Source organism: Rhincodon typus, chromosome 3, assembly GCF_021869965.1.
Source record: "Rhincodon typus isolate 14 chromosome 3, sRhiTyp1.1, whole genome shotgun sequence".
NCBI classification, from domain to species: Eukaryota; Metazoa; Chordata; class Chondrichthyes; order Orectolobiformes; family Rhincodontidae; genus Rhincodon; species Rhincodon typus.
The window spans coordinates 11,904,814-11,928,215 of record NC_063334.1 but is presented as its reverse complement, the minus strand read 5'-3'; the positions used below and the strand labels follow the sequence as shown (position 1 = coordinate 11,928,215).

At 40.4% G+C, this 23,402-nt stretch overlaps 1 protein-coding gene across 1 annotated transcript in view; it reads right to left on the bottom strand.

Moving 5' to 3' along the window:
* The window catches only part of LOC109929978 (doublesex- and mab-3-related transcription factor 1-like), a 121,004-nt gene that overhangs the window by 97,223 nt on the left and 379 nt on the right, over positions 1–23,402 (bottom strand). Inside the window, exon 2 of the mRNA XM_048619922.1 lies at positions 21,724–21,904. Within this exon, the coding sequence (XP_048475879.1) occupies positions 21,724–21,904 (181 nt within the window). The remainder of the gene's footprint in view (positions 1–21,723; positions 21,905–23,402) is intronic.

Genomic DNA, 23,402 nt, shown 5'->3' with positions numbered 1-23,402 from the left:
CCTTGTTGTCTCGGATTCTCCAGCATCTGCAGTTCCTACTATCTCTGTTAGCCAATAAGTTTTTTTTTGGCTTGAAGCCGTAAAACAAGCCTTTGTGACCTCTCTGTGATGTGGCAGTTTGGACTGGAGACAAAACAATACAAAATGATAGCATTACAAAGCTCTCACATATTAGATCTGAACTCTGCCCTTAACCTTTTAAACCAGTGGATTGACTGGAAAAATTGTTCTTGCAGCACATCTGGAAATCCACAAGAAATGGGTGCCCACTGCCACCAAAGTGAGCCAAATCAGGCAAATTACACTGAGGATTGCTGCATCAAGACAGTACAGCAGCTGTACCATCTCCGTTTCTGAAAAGGCAGAATGTCACTGTAGCCAATAAATTATTTTGATATATTGAGGTTTTGCTTCAAAAGTAATGATACATCAAAGTAAATTTCAATATTATTTGAAGATCAAATCTAAGCAAGCTAAAATTCAATTCTAACAAATTGGTACCTTACTTGGATCTACAAAATATTAATACTTGAGTAGAGCATAGGAATCATTAGATATTTTAAAATTCCATTTTTATAAGCAATGAAACTTTGCAACAGATGAGGAGCATCAGCAAGTTAGCTTGCTGTCACAATATGATGTTTATAGTAGAGACTGATATTTACAAAAGCATCATTCGCTAATTGATATTTATTAAAAGTCTTGATCTTCAAAACTAAACAGGATTTAGAAAAGCTAAAGCATGTTTACAAATCTATCTTGCGGTTTATAAAACAGTTAGAAAGCATTTATTTTCACAATGTTTAGAATTTTTTGTAAAACTGGATATCTGAAACCCTACTGTCTAATTCTACTTTTGTTTCTTTCCGTGAAAAAAACATAACAAAAATTAATCCATTAAATAATTAAAATAAATAATTAAATAGTAACTTGTTGCAACTTTCTATAATTAACGGCGCTGAACTGTTCGACTATATGTTCTCAACTAGTATCCACAAAATGTAAAATTCATAAAATAATCCATGTTGCTTTAAAAAATGTTACCAATATATTGACAACATTTTATCTTTTAGATAAGAACTTCACAATAACAACAGAAAAAAAACTTTTTTCAATAAATTCCTTCCAAACATTGCCTCTTCCTGATTGGACGATAGCTAATGCTTCTATGCTAATATTAGCACAATATCTCTCTACAGGTTATAATCTGCAATTACAAAGGCCCTTGTATTTTAACTAAAAGTGAATGCACAAAGGCCACTGGTGCAGACCGTACACATAACACTGTAATCTAAAGGAACACTGTTTCTATCTTTGCCATTATAAGAGAAACTTCTTAAAACAAAACTACACTTCGTCATTATACTTGCAAAGCCTTTCTTGTAGGAAGGGCAGGCAACATGACTGGCACTTAACAAGAGGACATTTACCTTAATAACAAATGATAAGATAACATATGATAAGCTCCTTAAATTGAAATACACTAAGAAATAAACAATATCATCTGGCAAATAATGTTCATTTTTCTTTCCCTGATGGCATATCTGTACTGAATCTACTGTTAAAACCACAACATATTCTATTTTTATTGAGCTGAGCCTATATTCCCTGCACTAAATGGAAGTCTATTCCAAATTAACAATTTGTCAAGCAGCATCTCAACACCATGATAATTACGGATAAGGAAGGCCACTCAACTCATCATCCATCTATAAAGGTCAGAGAATCTCTCCACTGTTTACAGTTGTTTCTCAACCAAGTCCAGAGAAATTGTAGCAGAGAACATAATGGTTGTTCAATCTGTTAGTATCTGTTCTGCATCCCTACCAAACTAGAAATTCAACTCACCAAGTTTTTGAAGTCTTTCCTCACAAATCAGACTTCCAACTTTAGGTATTAACGTTGTGTTCCACACTACTGATTCCACTGTCTGAATAGTTCTCCTATGTCACGGTGGCCACCTGAAGAAGTAGACTCACTTGTGGTCTTTTGAGAGCAACACCAAGTTTGATCACACTTTGTTTCACTTAAATTCCACTGTACTTACCCCTGTAGCTAATTAATTTGTTGAGTGCTTCTCTGTATTATTTGAGCGAGTTGAGTGCTGAGATTTCTAGATCAAAACCAACTTTTCGCTATTTCAACACCCTTCATATAAGGCATGGAATGCTAAGTTTTGTTTTCTATGTTTAACACTTTGTTCTCTGTTATTTTTCTGTTTACTTAAAAATTTTGTCTAACTTCTTACAGCAGCATGGTGGCTCCGTGGTTAGCACTATTACCTCACAGCACCACGGACCCAGTTTTGTTTCCAGCCTTGAGTAACTGTCGGGAGGTTTCATATTCTCCGTGTTTGCATGGGTTTCCTCCCACAGTCCAAAGGTGTCCAGGCTAAGTGGATTGGCCATGCTAAATTCCCCCATAGTGTCCAGAGTTTTGCAGGTTAAGTGGATTAGCCATGGTAAATGCAGGATTTAGGGTAGAGGGTGGTCAGGGATATTCTCAGTGGGTCCAGAATCATAGAGCAATACAGTATGGAAACAGACCCTTCGGTCTCACTGTTCTACAACACTACCGAGGGCCCTATCATTAATTGTATAAGTCCTAGCCTTTTTGTTTTACCAAAATGAAATACCTCACATTTATCCAAATTCAACTCCATCTGCCACTCCTCAGCCCATTGACCCAATTGATCAAGATCCCTCTGTAATCTTACATAACCTTCTTCGCTGCCCAACGTTAGTGTCATCCTGAAACTTACTAACCATGTCTCCTATATTCTCATCCAAATCATTTATATAAATGACAAACAAAAGTAGAACTATCACCGATCCCTGTGGAACACCACTGGTCACAGGCCTCCAGTCTGAAAAACAACCCTCCATCACCACCCTCTGTCTCCTATTGTAAAGCCAACTTTGTATCCAATTAGCAAGCTCACCCTGAATCTCATGTGATCAAACTTCACTACTTCCACCTCATGTGATCTAACTTCACTACTTCCCTTACGTGGAACCTTATCAAAGACTTTACTGAAGTCCAAGTAAACAACATCTGCCGCTGTGCCCTCGTGAATCCTTTTAGTTATTTCCTTAAAAAACTCAATCAAGTTTGTCATACATGATTTCCCTCTCGCAAAGCCATCCTGACTACCCCTAATCATTCCTTGCCTCTCCAAATGCATGCAAATCCCATCTTTCAGAATCACCTCTAACAACTTACCCACCATCGATGTCAGACTCACAGGTCTATAGTTCACAGGATTCTCCTGACAGCCTTTCTTAAATAAAGGCACAGCATTAGCCACCCCCCAGTCCTCCAGCACCTTACCCATGGTTGTAGATGATACAAATATTTCTGCTAGGGGCCCCACAATTTCCTCCCTAACCTCCCACAGCGCCCTGAGATACACTTGATCAGTCCCAAAAATTTATCCACCTTTGTGTCTTCTAAGAACTCCAGCATTTCTTCTTCAGTAATCTGAACTGTTTTCAAAACATCAATATTTATTTCCCTGAGTTCTCTAGCTTCTATTTCTCTCTCCACAATAAAAACAGACACAAAATTTTTTTTAATATCTCTCCCATCTCCTAAGGTCCAACATTAAGACCTCATTGATCTTTAAGGGGCCGTACCCTCTCTCTAGTTACTCTTTCTCTCTTAATGTACTTGTAGAATCTCTTTGGATTATCCTTAACTTTATCTGCCACGGCTATCTCATATCCCCTCTTTGCCTTCCTGACATCCCCCTTAAGAATGTCCCTACAATCTTTATACTCTTCAAGAAATTCATTTGATCCCAGTTGTCTACTTCTAATATATGATTCTTTTTTACTCTTGACTAGAACTTCAATATCTTCATTCATCCACTATTCCCTAATCCTACCAGTCTTACCTTTCACTCTACCAGGAACATAATGCCTCTGAACTCTTGTTATCACACTCCCACTTGTCAGTCGTCCCTCTACCTGCAAACAGTATACTCCAACCAATTTTTGAAAGTTCTTGTCTCATACCATTAAAATTTGCCTTACTCCAATACAGAACTTTAACTTTTATGGAAGGCATATCCTTCTGTATAACCATTTTAAAATAGAGTTATGATTACCAGTCCCAAAGTGCTCCCCTACTGACACTTCAGTCACTTGCCGTTGGTCTGCACCTTCACTGTAGGGATTCTATGATACTTCTGTCATTTTTAAACTTCCTCTTTCAGATTTTCTATCTTTACTAATTTTATATAATTTATTAACATAACCTATCATAAAACCAATTCTCTATGTAAGTTAGAAACAATAGCAATCTCAACACCATTGAATCTTTTGGGCATCATGCAAAGCAATTCTCCTCCCTCATCCCAACGTAATTCCTGCTACAAATTTCTAATGTTTTCTACCTTTCAGGCAATTTCGTAATTAGTCCCAAGATTCACCCAAATCTTCCCAGCTTTAAACTTAATTCAATACTTTCCATGGAACTTTTCTCAAATACCAAAGTCTAACTTGGGTTTATTTCAATTGCTTAAAATGTTGGTTAAAATGAAGGTTGGTCAGGCAGAAATCTATCTTTCTGAATCCATGCTTTTCAGTAGGTTATCAACGTAAAGAAAATTCTAAATCCTACCACTGATAATTAATTCCACAAGTGACAGAGCTTTAAAATAAAGCCCAGAGTCTTAAGTTGCCCGGTTCTGATTTGTCACTTACCATGAAAATAAGGACTAAACATATTAGCTTGTTTCCAACGTGTTTACACACCCAGCATCCAGTGACGTCCTAATAGTGTCTTTCAGAAGTCTATTTTTACAAACTACTTTATCCTGAAATAAATCCCATCTTATTGCAATATTTACTTGCTTTGAAATATTTCAGCCCTTCACTGAATCTCATTTTTATCAAAATTGTCAATACTGCTAGGTAGGCATTCAAATTATCACTTTGCCTATTTCAAGTCTACTTGCATTTTCTGGTTCTCATTCTCTTTCAATTACAGTCTCATGGATTCTGATTTCCTTCTCGATGTGACCCAAATCCTAACATTCAGCTTGACTCAACTGCCACCAAGTCCCAGCTTGATCATACTCTCTTCCTCTCCACTGTCCCCAATTCCTCCCTTGGCTCACTTCTCTTTCATTTCTTCACTCCTGCATGTGTTTATCTATATACAATTCACCAAAACATGGTGGAATTTTTTGGATATCAGTGGCTATGCAATAATAGATTTCCACTGTATTAGTTCTCTTCTCAATCCATACAAGAAGTACATTTCTTGTTTTTCAGGATACTGTGATATTATATAGCTAAAAATCATTGAAATCAATATAGAATAAGGGTTAATGATAACATAGGTTGGGATGGTATAGAAGCATGAATGACATGGGCTATGGTGATATTTGTGGCAGAATCGTGAGAAATGCAGTAAGGCCTCTCTCAATGTCATGAACCACTCGCTGCATCTTTTAACCAAGGTCTGGGCATCAAAGCAAGATTGTCATTAGGCTATAGCAAGTTGCATAAGGATTACTGCTTGTTAACAACCTTGTCAACGGCATATCTCACCTTATTAAAATGTAGCTTCCTATCCTACACCCGCTGCGTGCAAACTAGACTCTGAGAACTCTCAACATGGAATTCTGGTCATGCACCTGGCAATTCCATCCACGGACATTGGTATCCAATAACTGCCAACCCCTCACGATCCTCATGGCGCTTCCCTGGCCCACTTGCCGGAAGCTTAGAAACCACAGGCTTGCACTGCAGACCACAGTGGCAACTGACATTGTAAGACTACTGCACACAAGAACACTTTGTACACAGGAACAGGCACCCAGCTCACAGAATGGACCAGGGTGCATCTCTAGGCTGCTCACTTAGCACCTACTTGCATGCTCGCAGCAACTATTCTGTACCATGCCTGTTCGTGCAGTGGCACTTCAGCGAAAGCCTAAAGGCAAACACTGTTGCTGTAGTGACATGTTCTTTTGCGCAAACACTAGGACAGGTTCACCAAGAAATCAATCTAACAGCCATAGCATGTGCTATGTGGCAAGCACACTGCACGTTTATTCAGATGGCCATGTTGGAACACAGATGGGGGCTCGATCAAACACCAGTCAGGGTGTGGGTGCCCAGTGTCAGTCCACAAGTCCCATTATTATCAGTCATGGGTACAGTTTGCATACAATCCTGGGGCTCAGCCACAGTCAGTAATTCACTAATCTGCTCACAGTCAGAAGATAAGCTCACCTACAATCCAGGGAGTGGGCAACAGTCAGGCTTGTTGGGCCTTCACAAGCAATTAGAGGAATCATGTCTCATCAGCTGGTGAACTACAAGGACTGAGTCAGAAATCACTCAACACTAAGTTATAATCCAACAAGCCTGTTTAACTATAACCTGGTGTCGTGTGATTTCTGACTTTGTCTACCCCAGTCCAACACCGGCACCTCCACATCATGGCTACAAGGACTGAGGTCAGGATTCTGAGCAGTCATGTCTACGGACTACTCATCAAAGATGGGCAGAGGTCTGGGACAAATAGATTCAGGGATCCATGTGTTGATCGTTGAGGAGGGAACAGGAGGGGCTCATTTCCAAAAGGGCATGTGACAGTCAAGACTGTGGGGGCTATCCAGAGGCATGGGTAGAGGTGGGGACAAGGATGTGATGGGGGGGATACTCAAGATGTATATGGCATGAGCAGAACAGTACTGTAGGGCATGGTAGGTTACATGGAGGGGTGTTACTGACAGTGACAACCGCTGTGGCCTCGACAGGGTAGACATCGTTAAGGTGTAATATCGAGGCTCAGGTGGAAAGGGAGTCAGCAGGAGGAATGTTCAATGTGTTGGGTCTCCATATTAGGGGCTGAGTGGAAATGGGCTTTCAGTTTATGCAAAGTAGAACAGACTACGGAGACTCTGTGTGTATGGTTCTTACTGACCAGCAGAAGACAGTAATAACAGTGAGCATCAAGCACATTACTTGACAATCAGGAAATGCTAACTGCAAGTGGAAAATAGCTGGGGAAACGCCTAAGGTGGGCTAAGTCAATGTCAATTTGTGGGGCAAAAGCACTGGATCCACACATGCTGGATGCTAATACAATGAAGGGCTAAATACATGAAACATGTTTTGCAATTGCAGCTACATTTAATTTGCAATTATTTCATCATCCATTTGTGATACATGCAGTGAACAAACATATGCTTCAAAGGCTGGTCAAAAGCAATTTGCACCATGCCATCGGTCCTTGCAAAATGAACACTGGCATCTCAACGACGCAGAAGCTACGAGTAGAGGCTTAAAAAGAGGTGAATCTTAGCCAAAAGTGATCCATAACATGAAACTTGCAAAGGTGCTGTGGAAGGTAGGTATGATTGTTTCATCAGCTGTCATGCAAGTATAAAGATGGACTCCCCTGAACTCAACGATAAGTTTCATGGTTGATGTTGGTTTGCGATAGGGGAGGGGGCTCAGAGCACAGCAGGCAATTCCTTTTAATGTATTGTGTTGGTCACCCACCAACACAGCACTGTTGACAAATTGGTGCACATGCCGAGTCAGAAGCTGAATGAATATTGGCCCTCGTTATCAAAATGCTGCATGTCACATTGTGTGAAGGGATGCGCGCAGCACTCCTCTACAGGGAATGTCACCACTTTATTCATGAACAGGAAGGGTTTCCATTCAATTAACGTCCAGAAGATCAGTGACTATCATTATCACTTCATGGAGGCGTGTGCCCACTACCGCGGCAGCTGTCATAAATCATACATGTTGGTGCACTCTCATGTACCTGGTACTTTTGTGGATTCAGGAATCTTACAAGGTTGTTCACTGGGGAACAAGGCCTATTCACTGCAATGTGGCTTGTAACTTGGAAATATATCACTGCTCCCCTCCTAACAGCACTGTGGGTATGCTTACACCATAAGTACTACAGTCAGACAAGAAGACAGCTAGCTGCCAACGTTTTAAGGGCACTTAGTGATGAGGAATAAATGCTGGCCTTGTAGCAACAGCCACATCCCATCACTGACATTTTTTTTGTTTTCATTTACATCATTATAAATCTATTAGCTTTCAAGAGTGCATTGTCAGGGCAGCTTTAAATATACAAAATTGATGAGCAAAAACGGACCAAATGGTGCATCCAACCAGTGCTATACACTGTGATGTTCATGATTAGACACCCACATCCAGCAGCTTGTAAATCCACCCGCCCACCATCAGTTATGCAACTTCACGGCAGAGACCGTAAAAAGATGTGGTCTTCCTACAACCACATAGAGGAATTTAATGTCCTTGTGAATGGCAAGTTTGGTGATGGTGATAGCAAAAGGGTAGACTCATCAGTGTTCTGTGATACAACAAAGAAGGAGACCACTTGTTTCATCATGTCCACACTGGTTAATGAGATCGGACTACAACATTCTCATTTTTCAAGTTTTGTCCCATAGCCTTGGAGGTCACAGCATTGCAACTGAATATCTAACATGCAACTGAACTGTTATGAGTCCCAGACACCCTCCACCTTCTGAGTGAAAATGTTTCTCCTCAACTCTCCTCTTAGCCTTTCACCTCTTAGTTTAAATCTATGCCCTCTCTACTAGTGGAAAAGTGCCTTTCTATCCACCTATCAATGCCCCTCATTATCTTTTATGCCTTGTTCCCTCTCAAACTTCACCGTTCCTAGGAAAGCACAACAGCCTATTAAACTGTTCCTCATATCTCAAACCTTCTAGTATCCTGGTAAATCTCCTCTGCACCCTCCTTAGCGCAATCACATTCTTCCTATAATGTGGTGACCAGAACTATACGCAGCACTCCAGATGTGGTCTAACCAGCAATTTATACAGTTCCAGCATAAAGGTGACAGCTGAATGCCCCCATGGCCTTTCACCACTGCCCTCCCATAGCACTGCGGGACATGGATGGACTTTTTGCACTGATATCCACACAATAGCAGGTGGGAGGTCTCATCATGCCGAATTTCCAAAAGCAAACCCTCACGTCTTTGCTTGCAGACTCCTGGGGTTTGTTGGGAGGGGTGCATCGCAGTCCTTTGTTGCCTGATCAAGGGGTGCAGCATCACGAAGTGGGATCGTGCCAATGGGTTGGGTCACTCCTCCCTGTGACCCCCTACTGCTATCATACCACTGTGTCCATATGGAATTGCCCATTGGTCGATGTCCATATCGACCTGTAGAATTTTGAAACCTGTCCATTTGAAATTGCCTCCCAGGAAGCATCTGAATAGCCCTTTAAAATGCATTTAAATGCATTATCAACTCATTCCAAAGTTTACACATATCAAAAGGAAAGTCTTTCTGAGCGACTACAATCTTTTAAATTGGGCATAATCCCATAGCTTTCTTTTGAATTTTTCCAAACCTTCCACACTGCCCACCATGGGAGGGACCAAATTTAGATTTGTTTTTTGAATGCAGTCCAACAATACTGTTGTACAAAGAATTTGATTTATAAAAGAAAACCTTGAAGATGACAGAGAAAAGACATCCAACAGTAATAGAAGGATGAAACTGTACTGATTGGAAAGATGGCCAAGTAAATCCTTGACTGGGGTTATTAACTTGGGCCAATCAGGGAGCCCTGGCTAACAGATATAAACAGGAGATTCAGATGGTCTCCTAATTCTAGGGACTGTGAGCTGGCTGGTCAGAGCCCATGTACGGTGCGCACGTAAATCAATGGTGACTTAGTAACGGGATACCAACCTCTGTGCAGTTATTTCAAATCACTACAGACATGTGGAGAGACTACAAAAGCTTGTTCTCCTTACAGCACAGAAGGTTAAAGGGTGATTTAATAGATGTATCCAAAATTTTTAAAGGTTCTGATAGAGTCAGTTGGGGGAAAGTGTTCCACTGGCAGGAAGAATAGTAATTAGAGGAAACCCAGATTTATGGCAATTAACAAATGTACCAGAGAACAGCTGAAGAGAAAGACAGTGACACAAGAAATTGCTTTGATCTGAAATTCGCTAACCTGAAAAGGCAGTGAAACTTGACAAAAATAGTACATTTCAAAAGGAAACTGGATATACACTTGAAAAGAAAGATGCAAGGCCTGCAGGATTAGAATTAATCAGGTCCTAGTCCTAACTATCTTCAGCTGCTTCATCAATGAACTTACCCTTCATCATAAGGTCAGAAGTGGGGAGGTTTGCTGATTATTTCACAATGTTCAGTACTATTCACGATTTCTCAGATACTGAAGCAATTTGTGCCCTAATACAGGCAATGGCCTTGTGGTATTATCTGGACTGCTAATCCAGAGACCCAGGTTCGAATCGTGCCACAGCAGGTGATGGAATTTGAATTCAATAAAATATCTGGAATTAAGAATATAATGATGACCATGAATCCATTGTCAATTGTCGGAAAAACCCATCTGGTTCACTAATATCCTTAGGGAAGAAAACTGCCATCCTTACCTGGTCTGGCCTACATGTGATGCCAGACCCAGAGCAATGTGGTTGACTCTGAACTGCCTTTTGGGCAATTAGGGATAGGCAATAAATGCTGCCTATCAGTGGCACCCTCATCCCATGAATGAATAAAGAAAAAAAATTTCCTGGACATTGTCCATGCTTAGGTTGATAAGTGACAAGTAATATTTGCATCATACAAATGCCAGGCAATGACCAGCTCCAACAAAAAGAAAATCTAACATTTCCCCTTGATATTCAACAGCATTACCATTACTGAATAGCCCAGTATCAATATCCTGGGGGTTACCATTGACCAGAAACTGAACTAGAGTAGCAATTTAAACATTGTGGCTACAAAAGCTTATTTCCTGATTTCGTGGTGGCAAGGGTGGCTCAGTGGTTAGCGCTGCTGCCTGACAGCGCCAGGGACCCGAGTTCAATTCCATCCTTGGGCGACTGTCTCTGTGGAGTTTGCACATTCTCTCCATGTCTGCATGGGCTTCGTCCAGGCACTGTGGGGTTTCCACCCACAGTCCTAAGATGTATATGTTAGGTGGACTAGCCATGCTATAGTGTTCAGGGATGTGCAGGCTAGGTGGGTTAGCCATGGAAAATGTGGGGTTATAGAGATAGGGTAGGGGGAGTGGGTCTGGGTGGGATGCTCTTTGAAGGATTTATGTGGACTTGATGGGCTGAATGGCCTGTTTCCACGCTGTAGGGATTCTACGATTCCCAAAGCCAGTCCACCATCTAAAAGGCTCAAGTCAGGACTGTGATAGAATACCTGCCACTTGACTGAATGAGCACAGCTCCAACAACACTCAAGAAACTTGACACCACCTGGGACAAAACAACCCCCTGGAACCACATCCAAACATTCACTCAAAAACATCAACATACAGTTGTAACAACATATAAAATCTACAGAAATTCACCAAGCCTCCTTTGGCAACACCTTCCAATTACACTCTACCATTACCACTACTATCTAGCAGGATAAAGGCAATAGATACATGAAAACACCACCACCTGCAGTTTCCCCTCCAAGTCATTAATATCCAGACTTGGAACTACATTGTTTCAGAGTCTCTAGGTCAAAATCCTGGAACACCCTCCCTTACAAGATTATAGGTCTACCTATGCCAAATGGACTGCAGTAGTTCAAGAAGACAGCCCTCCACCAGCTTCTCAAAAGCAAGAAGGAATGGTCAATAAATACTGGCTCAATCAGCAATGCTGGTTGAATTTTAAGAAGTAGCTCTTCCAATGAGCTGGCATAGGCACATATTCAGAAAGGACCACATAGCCTTATCCGGAGGAAATTATTCTATAATGCTCATGTATTAGATTTGGTTTCTCAACACATGTCATCTTTAGCAAGTTAGGGTCAATAGGGATAAGATCATTGTGTCTCAGTTGATTTTAAATTCATATAATGTAGCAAGAAGTACATTGAGTTTTAAACATTTCCAAGAGCATTCCAATGTAATTGTCATAGCTTAAAGCTCATAAAGTACAGATAAATCTGCTTCAAGCAGTCCCTTCCTCTACACAGTCCTGACATTAGCTCAAATTTTCATCCCATCTGATAACTTGTTGACAATTCACCCAACACCTATATTTAGATGATTTATAAAAATATTGAAAGCAATGGCCCTTAGACCGATCTCCATGAAACAATATTTACAACCACCCATTCACAATCACAAACAAATCCCTTGTTCCTAAGCAGAGACAAACCAATCTTAAAAGTAAGAGAATAATTCTGCAGAATTTATCTACAGTTATTATGCTGCAACAACCATTACCTACATTATAATAAGTCTTATTAAAACCAATTTTTTGTCTGCATCTCCATTATGCTTTGTCTTAAACTATTCTCTGACTCCAATGTTAAACATAATTCTAAGTATAAAACTAACGTTGGGTTAAAATATGCACACGGTAATTTCAACAAGATTTCTGGAAGCTTTAGGAAGTTTGCTGAGATTTTACTAAAATTTACAATGACTTTATCACTTGCAATTCCTGCTCCCACACTAATGCCATCTATGAGTATAATGGGATCTCAATCAACTGGGCCAGTCGGCCAAGGATTGGCAGATGGAGTTTAATTCCGATAAATGCGAGGTATTGCATTTTGGTAAGACAAACCAAGGCACAACTTATACAATTAATGGTTAGGGTCCCAGGGAGTGTTGTTGAACACAGAGACATAGAGGTGCAGGTACATAATTCCTTGAAAGTGGTGTCACAGGTAGACATGGTGGTGAAGAAGGCATTTGGCATGCTTGCCTTCATTGGTCACAGCATTGAGAACAGGAGTTGGGACATCATGTTATAGCTATACAAGACATTGATAAAGCCACATTTGGGGTACTGCATACAAGTCTGGTTGCCCTGCTATAGGAAGAATGTTATTAAACTGGAAAGGGTACACAAAAAGATTTACAAGGATGTTACCAAGACTGCAAGATTTGAGTTATAAGGAGAAAATGGGCACGCGAGGACTTTTCTCCTTGGAGCGTAGGAGGCTGAGGGGTGATCTTATAAAGGTTTATAAAATCATGAATGGCAGAGACAAGGTCTTTTCCCAAGGGTAGGGGAGTCGAAAACTGGAGGGTATCGGTTTAAGGTGGGAGGGGCATGATTTCAAAGGGACTGGAGGGGCAACTTTTTCACATACAAGATGGTGCATATAAGGACCGAGCTGCCAGAGGAAGTGGTGGGCACAATTGCAATATTTAAAAGACATTTGGACAGGTACACAGATTGGAGAGGTTTACAGGGATATGGGCCAAACACAGGAAAACTGGACTGGTTCAGTTGTGGAAACCTGGTTGGCATGGACGAGCTGGGCTGACGGGTTTGTTTCCATGCTGTACAACTCTTAAATTCATTTCTTTGTTTTTCTACTTTATAGTAAAAGGACTGCAATGTTTAATTTTTAACATTATTTCTTTATTGTTCTATCTTGTACCTAAGTTGGTGCCAGGAATGGCGACTTTGTACTCTTTTCCCTGTTTTTCTGTACTTGAGGGTCAGTGTCGATTGCGCAGGCCGCAGATGAAAGTGGCTGGGCAGGAGCAGAGAGAGAGCTTGGATCTGGAGCAGGGGTGTACGGTGGAAGGTCAGGTCCCAGGGGATGAAAGGCTGTTAGGTTCTGTGGGGTCAGAGAGTTCAGGTCTAGAGTGGTGAAGGAGGGAGCGAGCCCGAAGTAGGACAGGGGTGTTGAATTCCATGAGTGTCAGGTCAGTTTTTCGGGAAGAAGTGGTTTGGGGAAGGTTAAGTTGGCAGTGCCAGTGAGGTAGGCAGCGTTATGGCTCCTAGGTCCTTCCATTCCAGGTGGCCGCTTCCTCCCTTCTTTCCTTACCTTTTTGTCTTTTTTTTTGTCTTCTTCCTGTTGGTGTCGGCAGAGGGGGTGACATTGTGGAAAAGAGCAGCCAGGCACTCTTGGTTGTGGTGGGCCCAGAGTGGAGACTCTAGGCATCAGCAAGGAGGTGGCTGAAGCGTCGGCAGTGTGGTATGCCCAGAGCGGGGACCTCAGGCACGGCAAGCCAGCAGCTTCAGAGAAGCGAAGGACTCCTGGTTGTGGTGGGCCCGGAGCGGGAACTTCAGACATCAACAATGTGGCAGAGGCAGCAGAGCTAGGGACCCCTAGTTGTGGTGTGCCCGACAAGGCAGCGACAGAAGTGGAGCCAAGAACTCCTGGTTGCGGGATGTGTGGGTCCAGCATGGGAGCCTGCATTGGTGGCCCAATGGTGGGGTGGGCCCAAGCAACGAAGAGATGGAGCCTGAAGAGTGGCAACTCTGACATTGGTGGGTCCAGCGCAGGTATCGCTGGTAGGCCGGCTAAGGCCTCAGGATTCATGGTGGAGGCAACAGAGCAAAGGTGGGCTTTCTTTTAGCTTTGTCTTTTTATTCTCGAAACATTCGAATGATGCCGGATTGTGGCTTTTCACTGTATTTTATCGTGTAGAGTACAAGTGACAATGAATTATCATTTATTCATTCGAGTTGAGGACTATGTACGTAATAGTCAACGTTTCCAAAAAGCTACCTATTTATTTTCATCAGATTCCAAATTAAATTGAGGCTTTCCGAGTGTTCCCCATGCAGAGGAATTCCCAGTGGAATGTTCAATTCTCAGGTAATTAATTCAGAATCCACTATGACAGGACTCTGTACATGTAACTCCCATTTGTACCTCAGAAACATCTGTCTGGCCACAGGAAAATCCAACCTGATGTATTTAACTCAAGGAACACAGGCTCTTTGCTGTGAGACTGTGAAGACTGAGAGATAAACTGAAAGGCTTTTTAAAATTCTGAAAGGAGCTAACACAGTACGTACAGAAATGATTCCACTGTGGAGGAGAGCAGAATTAGGGGTCATTAGAATAGGATAATCCTTAATAAATCCAATAAAGAGGTTAGGAAGAATGTCTTTACTGAGAGAATGGTTAGAACTTACTTCCACAAGGAGTATTTGAGGCAAACTGTGAGGCACTTAAACTGGAGCTAGGTAAATGAAAGAGAAAGGAATATAAGGATACAACAAAAGAGTTAGATAACGTAAACTGAGACCTGTATAATCTTAAATACCAGTAATGAGGAGTTCCAGAATCACATAAGCTCTGAATCTATGTAAGGTGCTCCAGCAACTGATAAGCAAAAGACATAAAAACAGAAAATACTAGAGCAACTCAGCAGGTGTGACAGCATCTGTGAAGAGAGAAACAAAATTAACGTTTCATGTCAAATCTGGCTCTATAGGACTTGAAATGTTAATACTGTTTCTCTCTCCACAGACGCTGCCAAACTTGCCGAATTTCTCCAGTATTTTATGCTTTTTTTCCAGATTTCCTGTATATAAAGTATTTTGCTCTTATTTGACTACCAAAAGGCATTGTTTGAACAAAATGTTTAGGAAACGTGAGATAAAAACAGAAAATGTTTCAAAATAGTCAGCAGTTTAAGCATCATCTGTGTTGAGAGAAACAGAGTTAATGTTTCAGATCCATGACCATTCATCAGCACTGGAAAAAACTGGAGACGTAATAAATTTTGAACAAGGGAAACAAGAGGTGGGTACAAGGACAAGTGGAATCCTATCACAGACCTTCCTCAGAATTTTCTGTTCAGGGACCAAAATTCAAGAGGGCCATATCCTTAACTTCAGGATATTTTTATAGTCACTTTTTAAACCCAAATAGAACGCTTTCACATTTACAAGTGTGTGGACACTCCCATATGTATCCTAACTCACTAGTGGGTTCAATGTAATATCAACCAAGCAGAATATTTTAAGCCAACTTTTTTTCAAGAAAATGTTAAACATAGTTTACAAATTCTCATGTGCTGAGTTTCTAATCTTGAATGTCCAAATCAAAATAAGAAAGTGAAGAGCAGTTAATTTCTACATGGATAACAAATTAGTAGCGAAGTCACAGCAGGCCATTTTCCATCACAGCTTTACTGCTCCAATTATATCATTAAATAGTCTCCTTACAGCGCACAAGGGAGCTGATCAGCCCATCAAGTTTGCACCAAACCTCCAACAAATATCCCACCCAGACTTAGCCCCCCAACCCTATCCCCTAACACTGCAGTTACCAGGCCTAATCCACCTAGCCTGCACGCTACGGGGCAACTTAGTGTGGCCAATCCACCTAACCTGCACACCTTTTGACTGTGAGAGGAAACCCAGGCAGACACAGGAGGAATCTGCAAACTCCACACAGATAGTCTGTTCTCTCGTTTTACTGTTCTTTCATTTATGTTTCAGGTTTATTGCATCTTTTACCTTTATCTTTAGCTTGCAATATCTGCTACACTGTGATCTGTACCTTTTTTACATAACATTGGATATACATAACATGCATATTGTTGCAGAGATTCCATTCTAGTCATCCATACCGAAGTTGATAATAACATGGTGCACTGGTGTTAAACAGCATAACAAACTTGGATATGAGCAACAGTACAATGGCATAGTGGTTAGCACTACTGCCTCGCAGCACCAGGGATCCGAATTTCATTCCAACCTTGGGTGACTTTATGGAGTATGCATGTTCTCCCCGTGTCTATATGGGTTTCCTCCGAGTGCTCCGGTTTCCACCCACATTCCAAAGGTGTGCAGGTTCAGTGGATTGGCCATGCTAAAAATTTCTCCCCCAGTGTCCAGCGATGTGCTGTTTGGTGGGTTAGCCATATTAAAAAACCCATGCAGGGATGGGCCAGGTCTGAGTGGGATGCCCGTCAGAGGGCTGGTGCAGACTCCATGGGCCAAATGGTCTCTTTCTGCACTGTAGGGATTCTATGAGGTTTTCGATTATGAAACAATAACTTAAAGCTATGTCTTTAAAAAAAGGCTGTTGACCGCAATTCAAACAATACAGACAAAATAAAACTTACTCCTTTTCACATTTCTCAAACAGATTTTTTCCACTTTCATATTTCAAAATATGAAAGTGCCTGCATCATAAACAAAGACAGTCTTTTCACAGGGCTGTGCAAGATAACCAAACAGTTACCAAAGTATATTAAAAATAAATAACTCAACACAATCACTGTTTCACCAGATATTAATTGCATAAATTATCTCTGAATATCCAAATTGCATTTCAAAAGTGGACTGATATCTTCTTTTATCCAGTCCAACATATTGCAGATAGAGTAAAGCATTGCAAAATTGTTCTAAAATTGTTGCCTCTGTAGCTGTACAAGTGGCCTCCTTCACACAGGAAGAATAAGGCCTCCCTCTTCTCCTTCATGGGTACCAGACCTCTGGCTCCTCTGTGGTGTAATGGCACACTTTGGCTCAAACTTTCTCCCTCTGGACAACGAGCAAATTCAACTGCCTTAAGTCTCTGACACACATTTCCACTTGTGCCTCTACTAGGGTTAAGTGTATAGGAAACCTGGCTCAGTATCAGTTAAAAACTCAGCCGCATTATAAAACCTGAGCTTCAAATAGATTCCTTGTGAAGGCAGGTTTCAGACAGATAAACGGATGCTATTCCTATTTCCCACCTACTCTACGTATAATGTGGAGCTGCCAGTGCTGGACTGAGGTGGACAAGGTCAGAAGTCAGACGACACCAGTTTATAGTCCAACAGGTTTATTTGAAATCACATGCTTTCAAAGCATTGTGCCTTTGTCGCCTGAAAGCTTGTGATTTCAAATAAACCTGTTGGACTGTAACCTGGTATCGTCTGATTCCTACGTATATTGAAGTCTGCATAAGTTGAATTTGGGAAAAGGCCAAGAAAACTGACTCAATGATACAGAGAATAATTACTTCGGAAGTAATTACCAGGGAATAATCTCACTGAGAGATTTAACTGCCGCATAAACTAAAGGAGCAAAACTTGAATGATTTATGAATCAGCTTTGGAGTGTAAGATTGAAACCGCTGCAGGTTAAAAATAAAAACAAAGAACTGCAGATGCAGGAAATCTGAAACAGAATGTGCCGGAGAAACTCAGCAGGTTTGACAGCACCAGGAGAGAGAGAAGCAGAGTTAACAAGTCAGTCGCAACATTAACTCTGTTTTTCTCTCACTCTTCTGCTGGTTTAAAATAGCTGTGTTTTGCTGTGTGCATTGAGGGATTGGTCAACACAATTTGATTTTGTGCGCTCCTTTACGAGCCTTAGGTATAACTGTCAACTTGACAATTCATAAACAATATATGCGATCAGATTTTCACTGAAATATTTAAATATTTTCACATACTCAAGAATTATCTGAAGTTGGTTACGTTAAAATAATAGCCAGTAAATATGACAGATAATAATGGGCGATCTGAAGCTGAAATCTAATTATGGGGTTTAGAAGTAGCCATTAAAAAACAAAGTTCCAACGGTTTGCAGTTATATAACTTTCAAATTAGATTAGGCTTAAAATCCTACTCAAAATACACTGCCTTTGTTTTGTACGACGTGGAGGTGCCAGTGATGGACTAGGGTGGACTTTGTTTTATATGGGAGATAGCAATTTTGTGTCAGTAACATGCCCTCAATCATAGACATGTAACACTAACATTGAGGAAGTAATGTTTACACCCATAACAAAAAATGATTTGCCATCAATAAACAGAAAACTGAAATAGTAAGTAATCAAAATAATACTAAATAACAATATCTCTTCCATAACAGCCTCTGCTCACCTTTATCTACCTGATCAGCGTATCCGTTATTCATTTTCCCTCATGCACTTACCTAGCTTCCCATTAAATTAATTTTAGTTATTGGCCTCAACTGCTCTTTGAGGTGATACGTCCCATATTCTAATCACTTTCTGGGTGAACAGGTTTTTCCCTGAAATCATTACTGGATTTATAAGTGACTACCTTGTATTCATATGTGATCTCTAGCAGTGAACTTGCCAACGGTGGAAACAGCATCTCAATCCTCACAATCATTCATAATTTTAAAGATCTCTTTGAATCACAGGACAGTCTTCTTGTTCCTGTAGAAAAACTACCCAACTTGTTCAGTTTTTCCTGGTAATTATAACCACTCTGTTCTGTACAATCCTTGTAATTTTTTTTGTATCATCTCCAGTAGGTTTATTCTTTTTTGGTACATGGAGAAAGAAATTGTGATTGAGTCAACTGACTTTAGGGTACTAAAGAAATTAAGGGATATAGGAAGGTGCAGTTGAAGCTAGAGCACGTTTTGAGGGGCCATATGGCCTACTCCAACTCCTCTTTCTCACGTAGGAGCAAATTACTGCAGATGCTGGAATTTGTACTGAAAACAACAAATGCTGGAGATCACACTGGGCCAAGCAGCATCCAAAGGGAGAGAACAAGTTAACGTTTCGAGTCTAGGTGACTCTTCATCAGAGTTGGATCCTATTTCTCATGCTGTTGTACATTGATTAAGTAGGGCAAAATGAAGATAATTATGTGCTTTTTATTTTATGTGATTAATTATGATAGAGAGCAACTGGGATCCATTTCCAAAACATAAGTAAACATTCTCAGCCAATATCTTAATATCCTGAACATTCAATATTGTTTTACTTATTATGTCTTGAAATCATCCGTAAGCAATGTGTAATGCCATTTTAATAACTTTGCACAGTTTAACCAAATAACCTACATTTGTCTCGGATTGTTTGGAACAATTTAATTAATGGCCAATTATTCAATCTTGCATGTCTATCATTGTGTAGTAAATCAAGCTGTATACAAAGATGCACAGTAACAACATACTTATCTAAATTGCAGATTGAATTGTTCCGACTTAAAGAGTTGTAACTCCTATAGACCAAATAGACTATGCATTCTTCCTGGATCCCTTAGCAAAAATCAAAATCTCTCTCCAAAATACAAACAGAAAATGCTGAAAATATTCAAGTCTGCAGAGGGAAACAGGTTTAATATTCCAGATTAATTTCTGAAATGTAGCTGTTCCTGTTATTTTATTTATTGTTACTGTTTGTTTTATTTCCAGCATTTTCTGTCTGTATTTCGTATTTCTGGCAGTTGTAATATATTGCTTTTTCACAAAATGTCATTTCTTTCTGGTAGTTCAGGAAATTCCGGGCACTTTCACTGTCAACGTGTTAATGTTACGGTTTTACCATTTTCAGTTATAATAATTACATTTTATTTTTAAGAACTTCATACTTCAGATTAAAATTACAGCAGACATATCAAACGCCAAGATATAGCCCCATAGTGCTCGCTACCACACTTAATGAGCTCCTAAACTCAACCATGCAAGGAAGAAGTCCAACTTAGATCAGCTCCTGTCTGAGCAAGAGCATAAAATTGAAAGAGCTGACGGCAATCCACTGCACTCCAAGATAGAAACCTGACTTTCACAGTTACAGCCTACCCTCTGGCTGTAGAATGTGATGGCTCAGGTGTTGTATTAATCTATCACTCTATTAGGTTGTTAGGAGAGGAAACGATCTAGATTCCTCAGGAATTTCAACTTATTTTCTTCAATACAGCAAAAAAAATCCAGAACCACTGAAACTGCAAGAGGAATATAAAAGAATAATCAGGTAAAAAGGACCTAAGGGTGTGATTATACTAAAACTATGGTGTTGCTGCAACAGTTTCCACTTTACCATGACATGAAAATTTTCAGTATAACTTGAGATCAAAAAGCAGCGTCATTCTTCAGATCAGTGACATGCCAATCTTAGTATAGTTTAATACTCTATCTACACCATAAATTTCAGTCATGAACTTTGGTTCCAGCAAGATTTGATTTCTTGAAATAGTAACAACCACCACTTTAACTCCTTTATATAATGAATATAAAAAAGTGAGCGTGTATAATACCAACCATTTATTCTTGTCTTACAATAATGTGTTGTAACATATGTTTCAGAATATATTACTTAAATTACTGATTAGCCAAATTAGCTATTAAGAAAATACTGCTGCTGTAGCAACATATACTTAATATGTTTAAATGTTGCCATGAACTATTTAACAAATTATTTTTGAAGAATCTCAAAATAGGATGAAGTTAAATTTCTTACGTTAGAAAGACTCAGGATGACAGAAACACAGAATGACAGAAACACATCATTCTCTAAACAGAACATTGATGGGTCCAACATCCTCCCAAAGGAACACCACAGGATCCAACATTCTCCCAATGGATCAATACAGGATCCAACATTCTCCCAACAGAACAGAGTGAATCCAACATTCTCCCAACAGATCACTACAGGAACCAACATTCTCCCAACAAAACATTAATGCTTGTAACATTCTCTGGGTGAGTAATCGCCCCCATTTAAGTGGGAAATGCATGAAACTGAACTACCCAGAAAGATTTTAAATGGGCTGAGTGAAATGGCACTATCAGCACTTTGTATTTCTTTATTAGGCGGCAGCTTCTGTTGCAGTATTTTATCGGAGTTTTAGTCACTTGATCTGAACGTAACATATTAACATTGTTTTATAACTTAGATACTTTTAACTTTATTATAAACAGTTGTAATTTGACGTGGGGTCTTGAATGATTTCCACTCTGGCTTTTGCACACCTTTAGTTAAACAGGTGTTGGCTCCCAAGAAGCATTTCTCTTTTTTTTATTCTGACATAAACATACCATGCAAAAAAAAAAACACACGAAACATCACAGGCTCCAGAACGCAAATCGACACTATCCGGGTGCAAGCGATGCAAGTTAAGCAACAGTTGGTGCACAACGCTGTGCAACACCTCCCCCCGCCCAACTGCGAGAACTCATGCGCCCCCGTTCTGACTGTCCGCCTGCCTGGGGGATTACCTGAGGAAGTGACCGGTGTGTTGGGGTTGGAAGTCAAGCTGGACCCTCCAGTGCCCAGGGCGCAAGAGCTGTTCGGGGTTGCATTCTCTCTCTTGATAAGCAGCTCCGCGGCTCCGGGCAGTGGAATTGGTCGGCTGATGCCCAGCTCTTCCTCCTGAGCCTGCTGTCTCCTGAGGGCCACCTATAAACAAAAGAACAGCCAGTTCAGATGGAGGAAAAGGTCTGACCGTACCCTTCGTACCAGCGCCACGTTCTGATCCCAATCTTGGTCGCCGATTTACCTCTAGATAAATTTGTTATGAATTTATCATTTATCATCAACCATCAGTTGATTCGCAACAAAAACAGGAAAACGAGTTTGAACGTCAAATTTAAAATCTGAAAACGTCGGTTGTAAATAAACTTTGAAAAAAATGCAATGACTAAGATCTTACGTGAAAATGATTTGGTTTGAAATGGGCAATCTCTGCAAAAACTCCACAACCGTACAGATCGCTCGTTAAATTACAGAACATGATCGGAAACAATCTAATGATTCAAATGATCTCGCATTACTTCAGTGAATACATTATAAATAGGGCTAGCAGCAAATTGACCCATTAGCCAAAACCAGTAGAGTTTGACGGACGCTCCGAAAACGGAGCTAAAAATCTTGCTTTATTTACTGGTTTACAGCGATTCAATTTCACATCTACCTTAAACCCTAGTTAACAAACCGTGACATTCGTACGAATCGAACGAAATTTAGCACGGACAGTGCTTCAAATTATAGTAACATTAATATTGCTTTTTTTAAATTTAAAATTATTCCTTCGCTTGATTTTGTTTCATGTCCCTAGGATCGAACAGCAAAATAACATCATTTCATTAAACACCGTCAGTTTCAAGTTGTTCATTCGACGTATTTTTTTTCGGTGACTGCACCGTAAAGGTATTTGTGCAAACAGCAATATGCTTTAAAGCATTATTTATACAACTTTGAATGTTGCAAACCACAAAGTTATGCAACCAGCATGACTGATTCTACTACAGATGCGTTGAGAACCTAAAGCAAGGTCGTGTCTTTTCAGAGCTATTAAAATTCTTTCGCCGCCAGTACTTAACTGGAAGAGAAAATCCAGACTTCTGAAACTTTCCGCGTGGATTTAATATTCTGCAATAGTGACAATGTTACTGCAATCGTTCTTGTCAAATCTCTCATACCCGGGGTCATTCCTGTTGTTTTAGATTTATTTGCATTATTAAATTTGAAAATAAGAGAATAAAAAATCACAATGGGATTACTCAGCAGGTCTGGCAACAGTAGTCCCTGACTATATTCCAGCACCCGAAGTGATTTTTGCTCTTACGTTTATGAAACTCTGTATATATTTTTGTTCGATGCAATGGTTAGTTTAGACTTATTTGAACACAGTTGTATTGCAGTAACGAGTCTATGGTGAGACTCGAGCTGAGAGCAGATTTTGTTTCTTTGATTTTGCAGAGGCAGATCGGCGCACACAGAACCCCCACCCCACACAGACACAGACCCACACACACATAGGACCCTTCCCCACAGACACCCACATACACAGACCCGTAAATACAGACCCACACACACACGCTGACCCCCACCCACACAGACACACACATATATAGGAGCCCTCCCCACAGACAGAGACCCACATACACAGACCCCT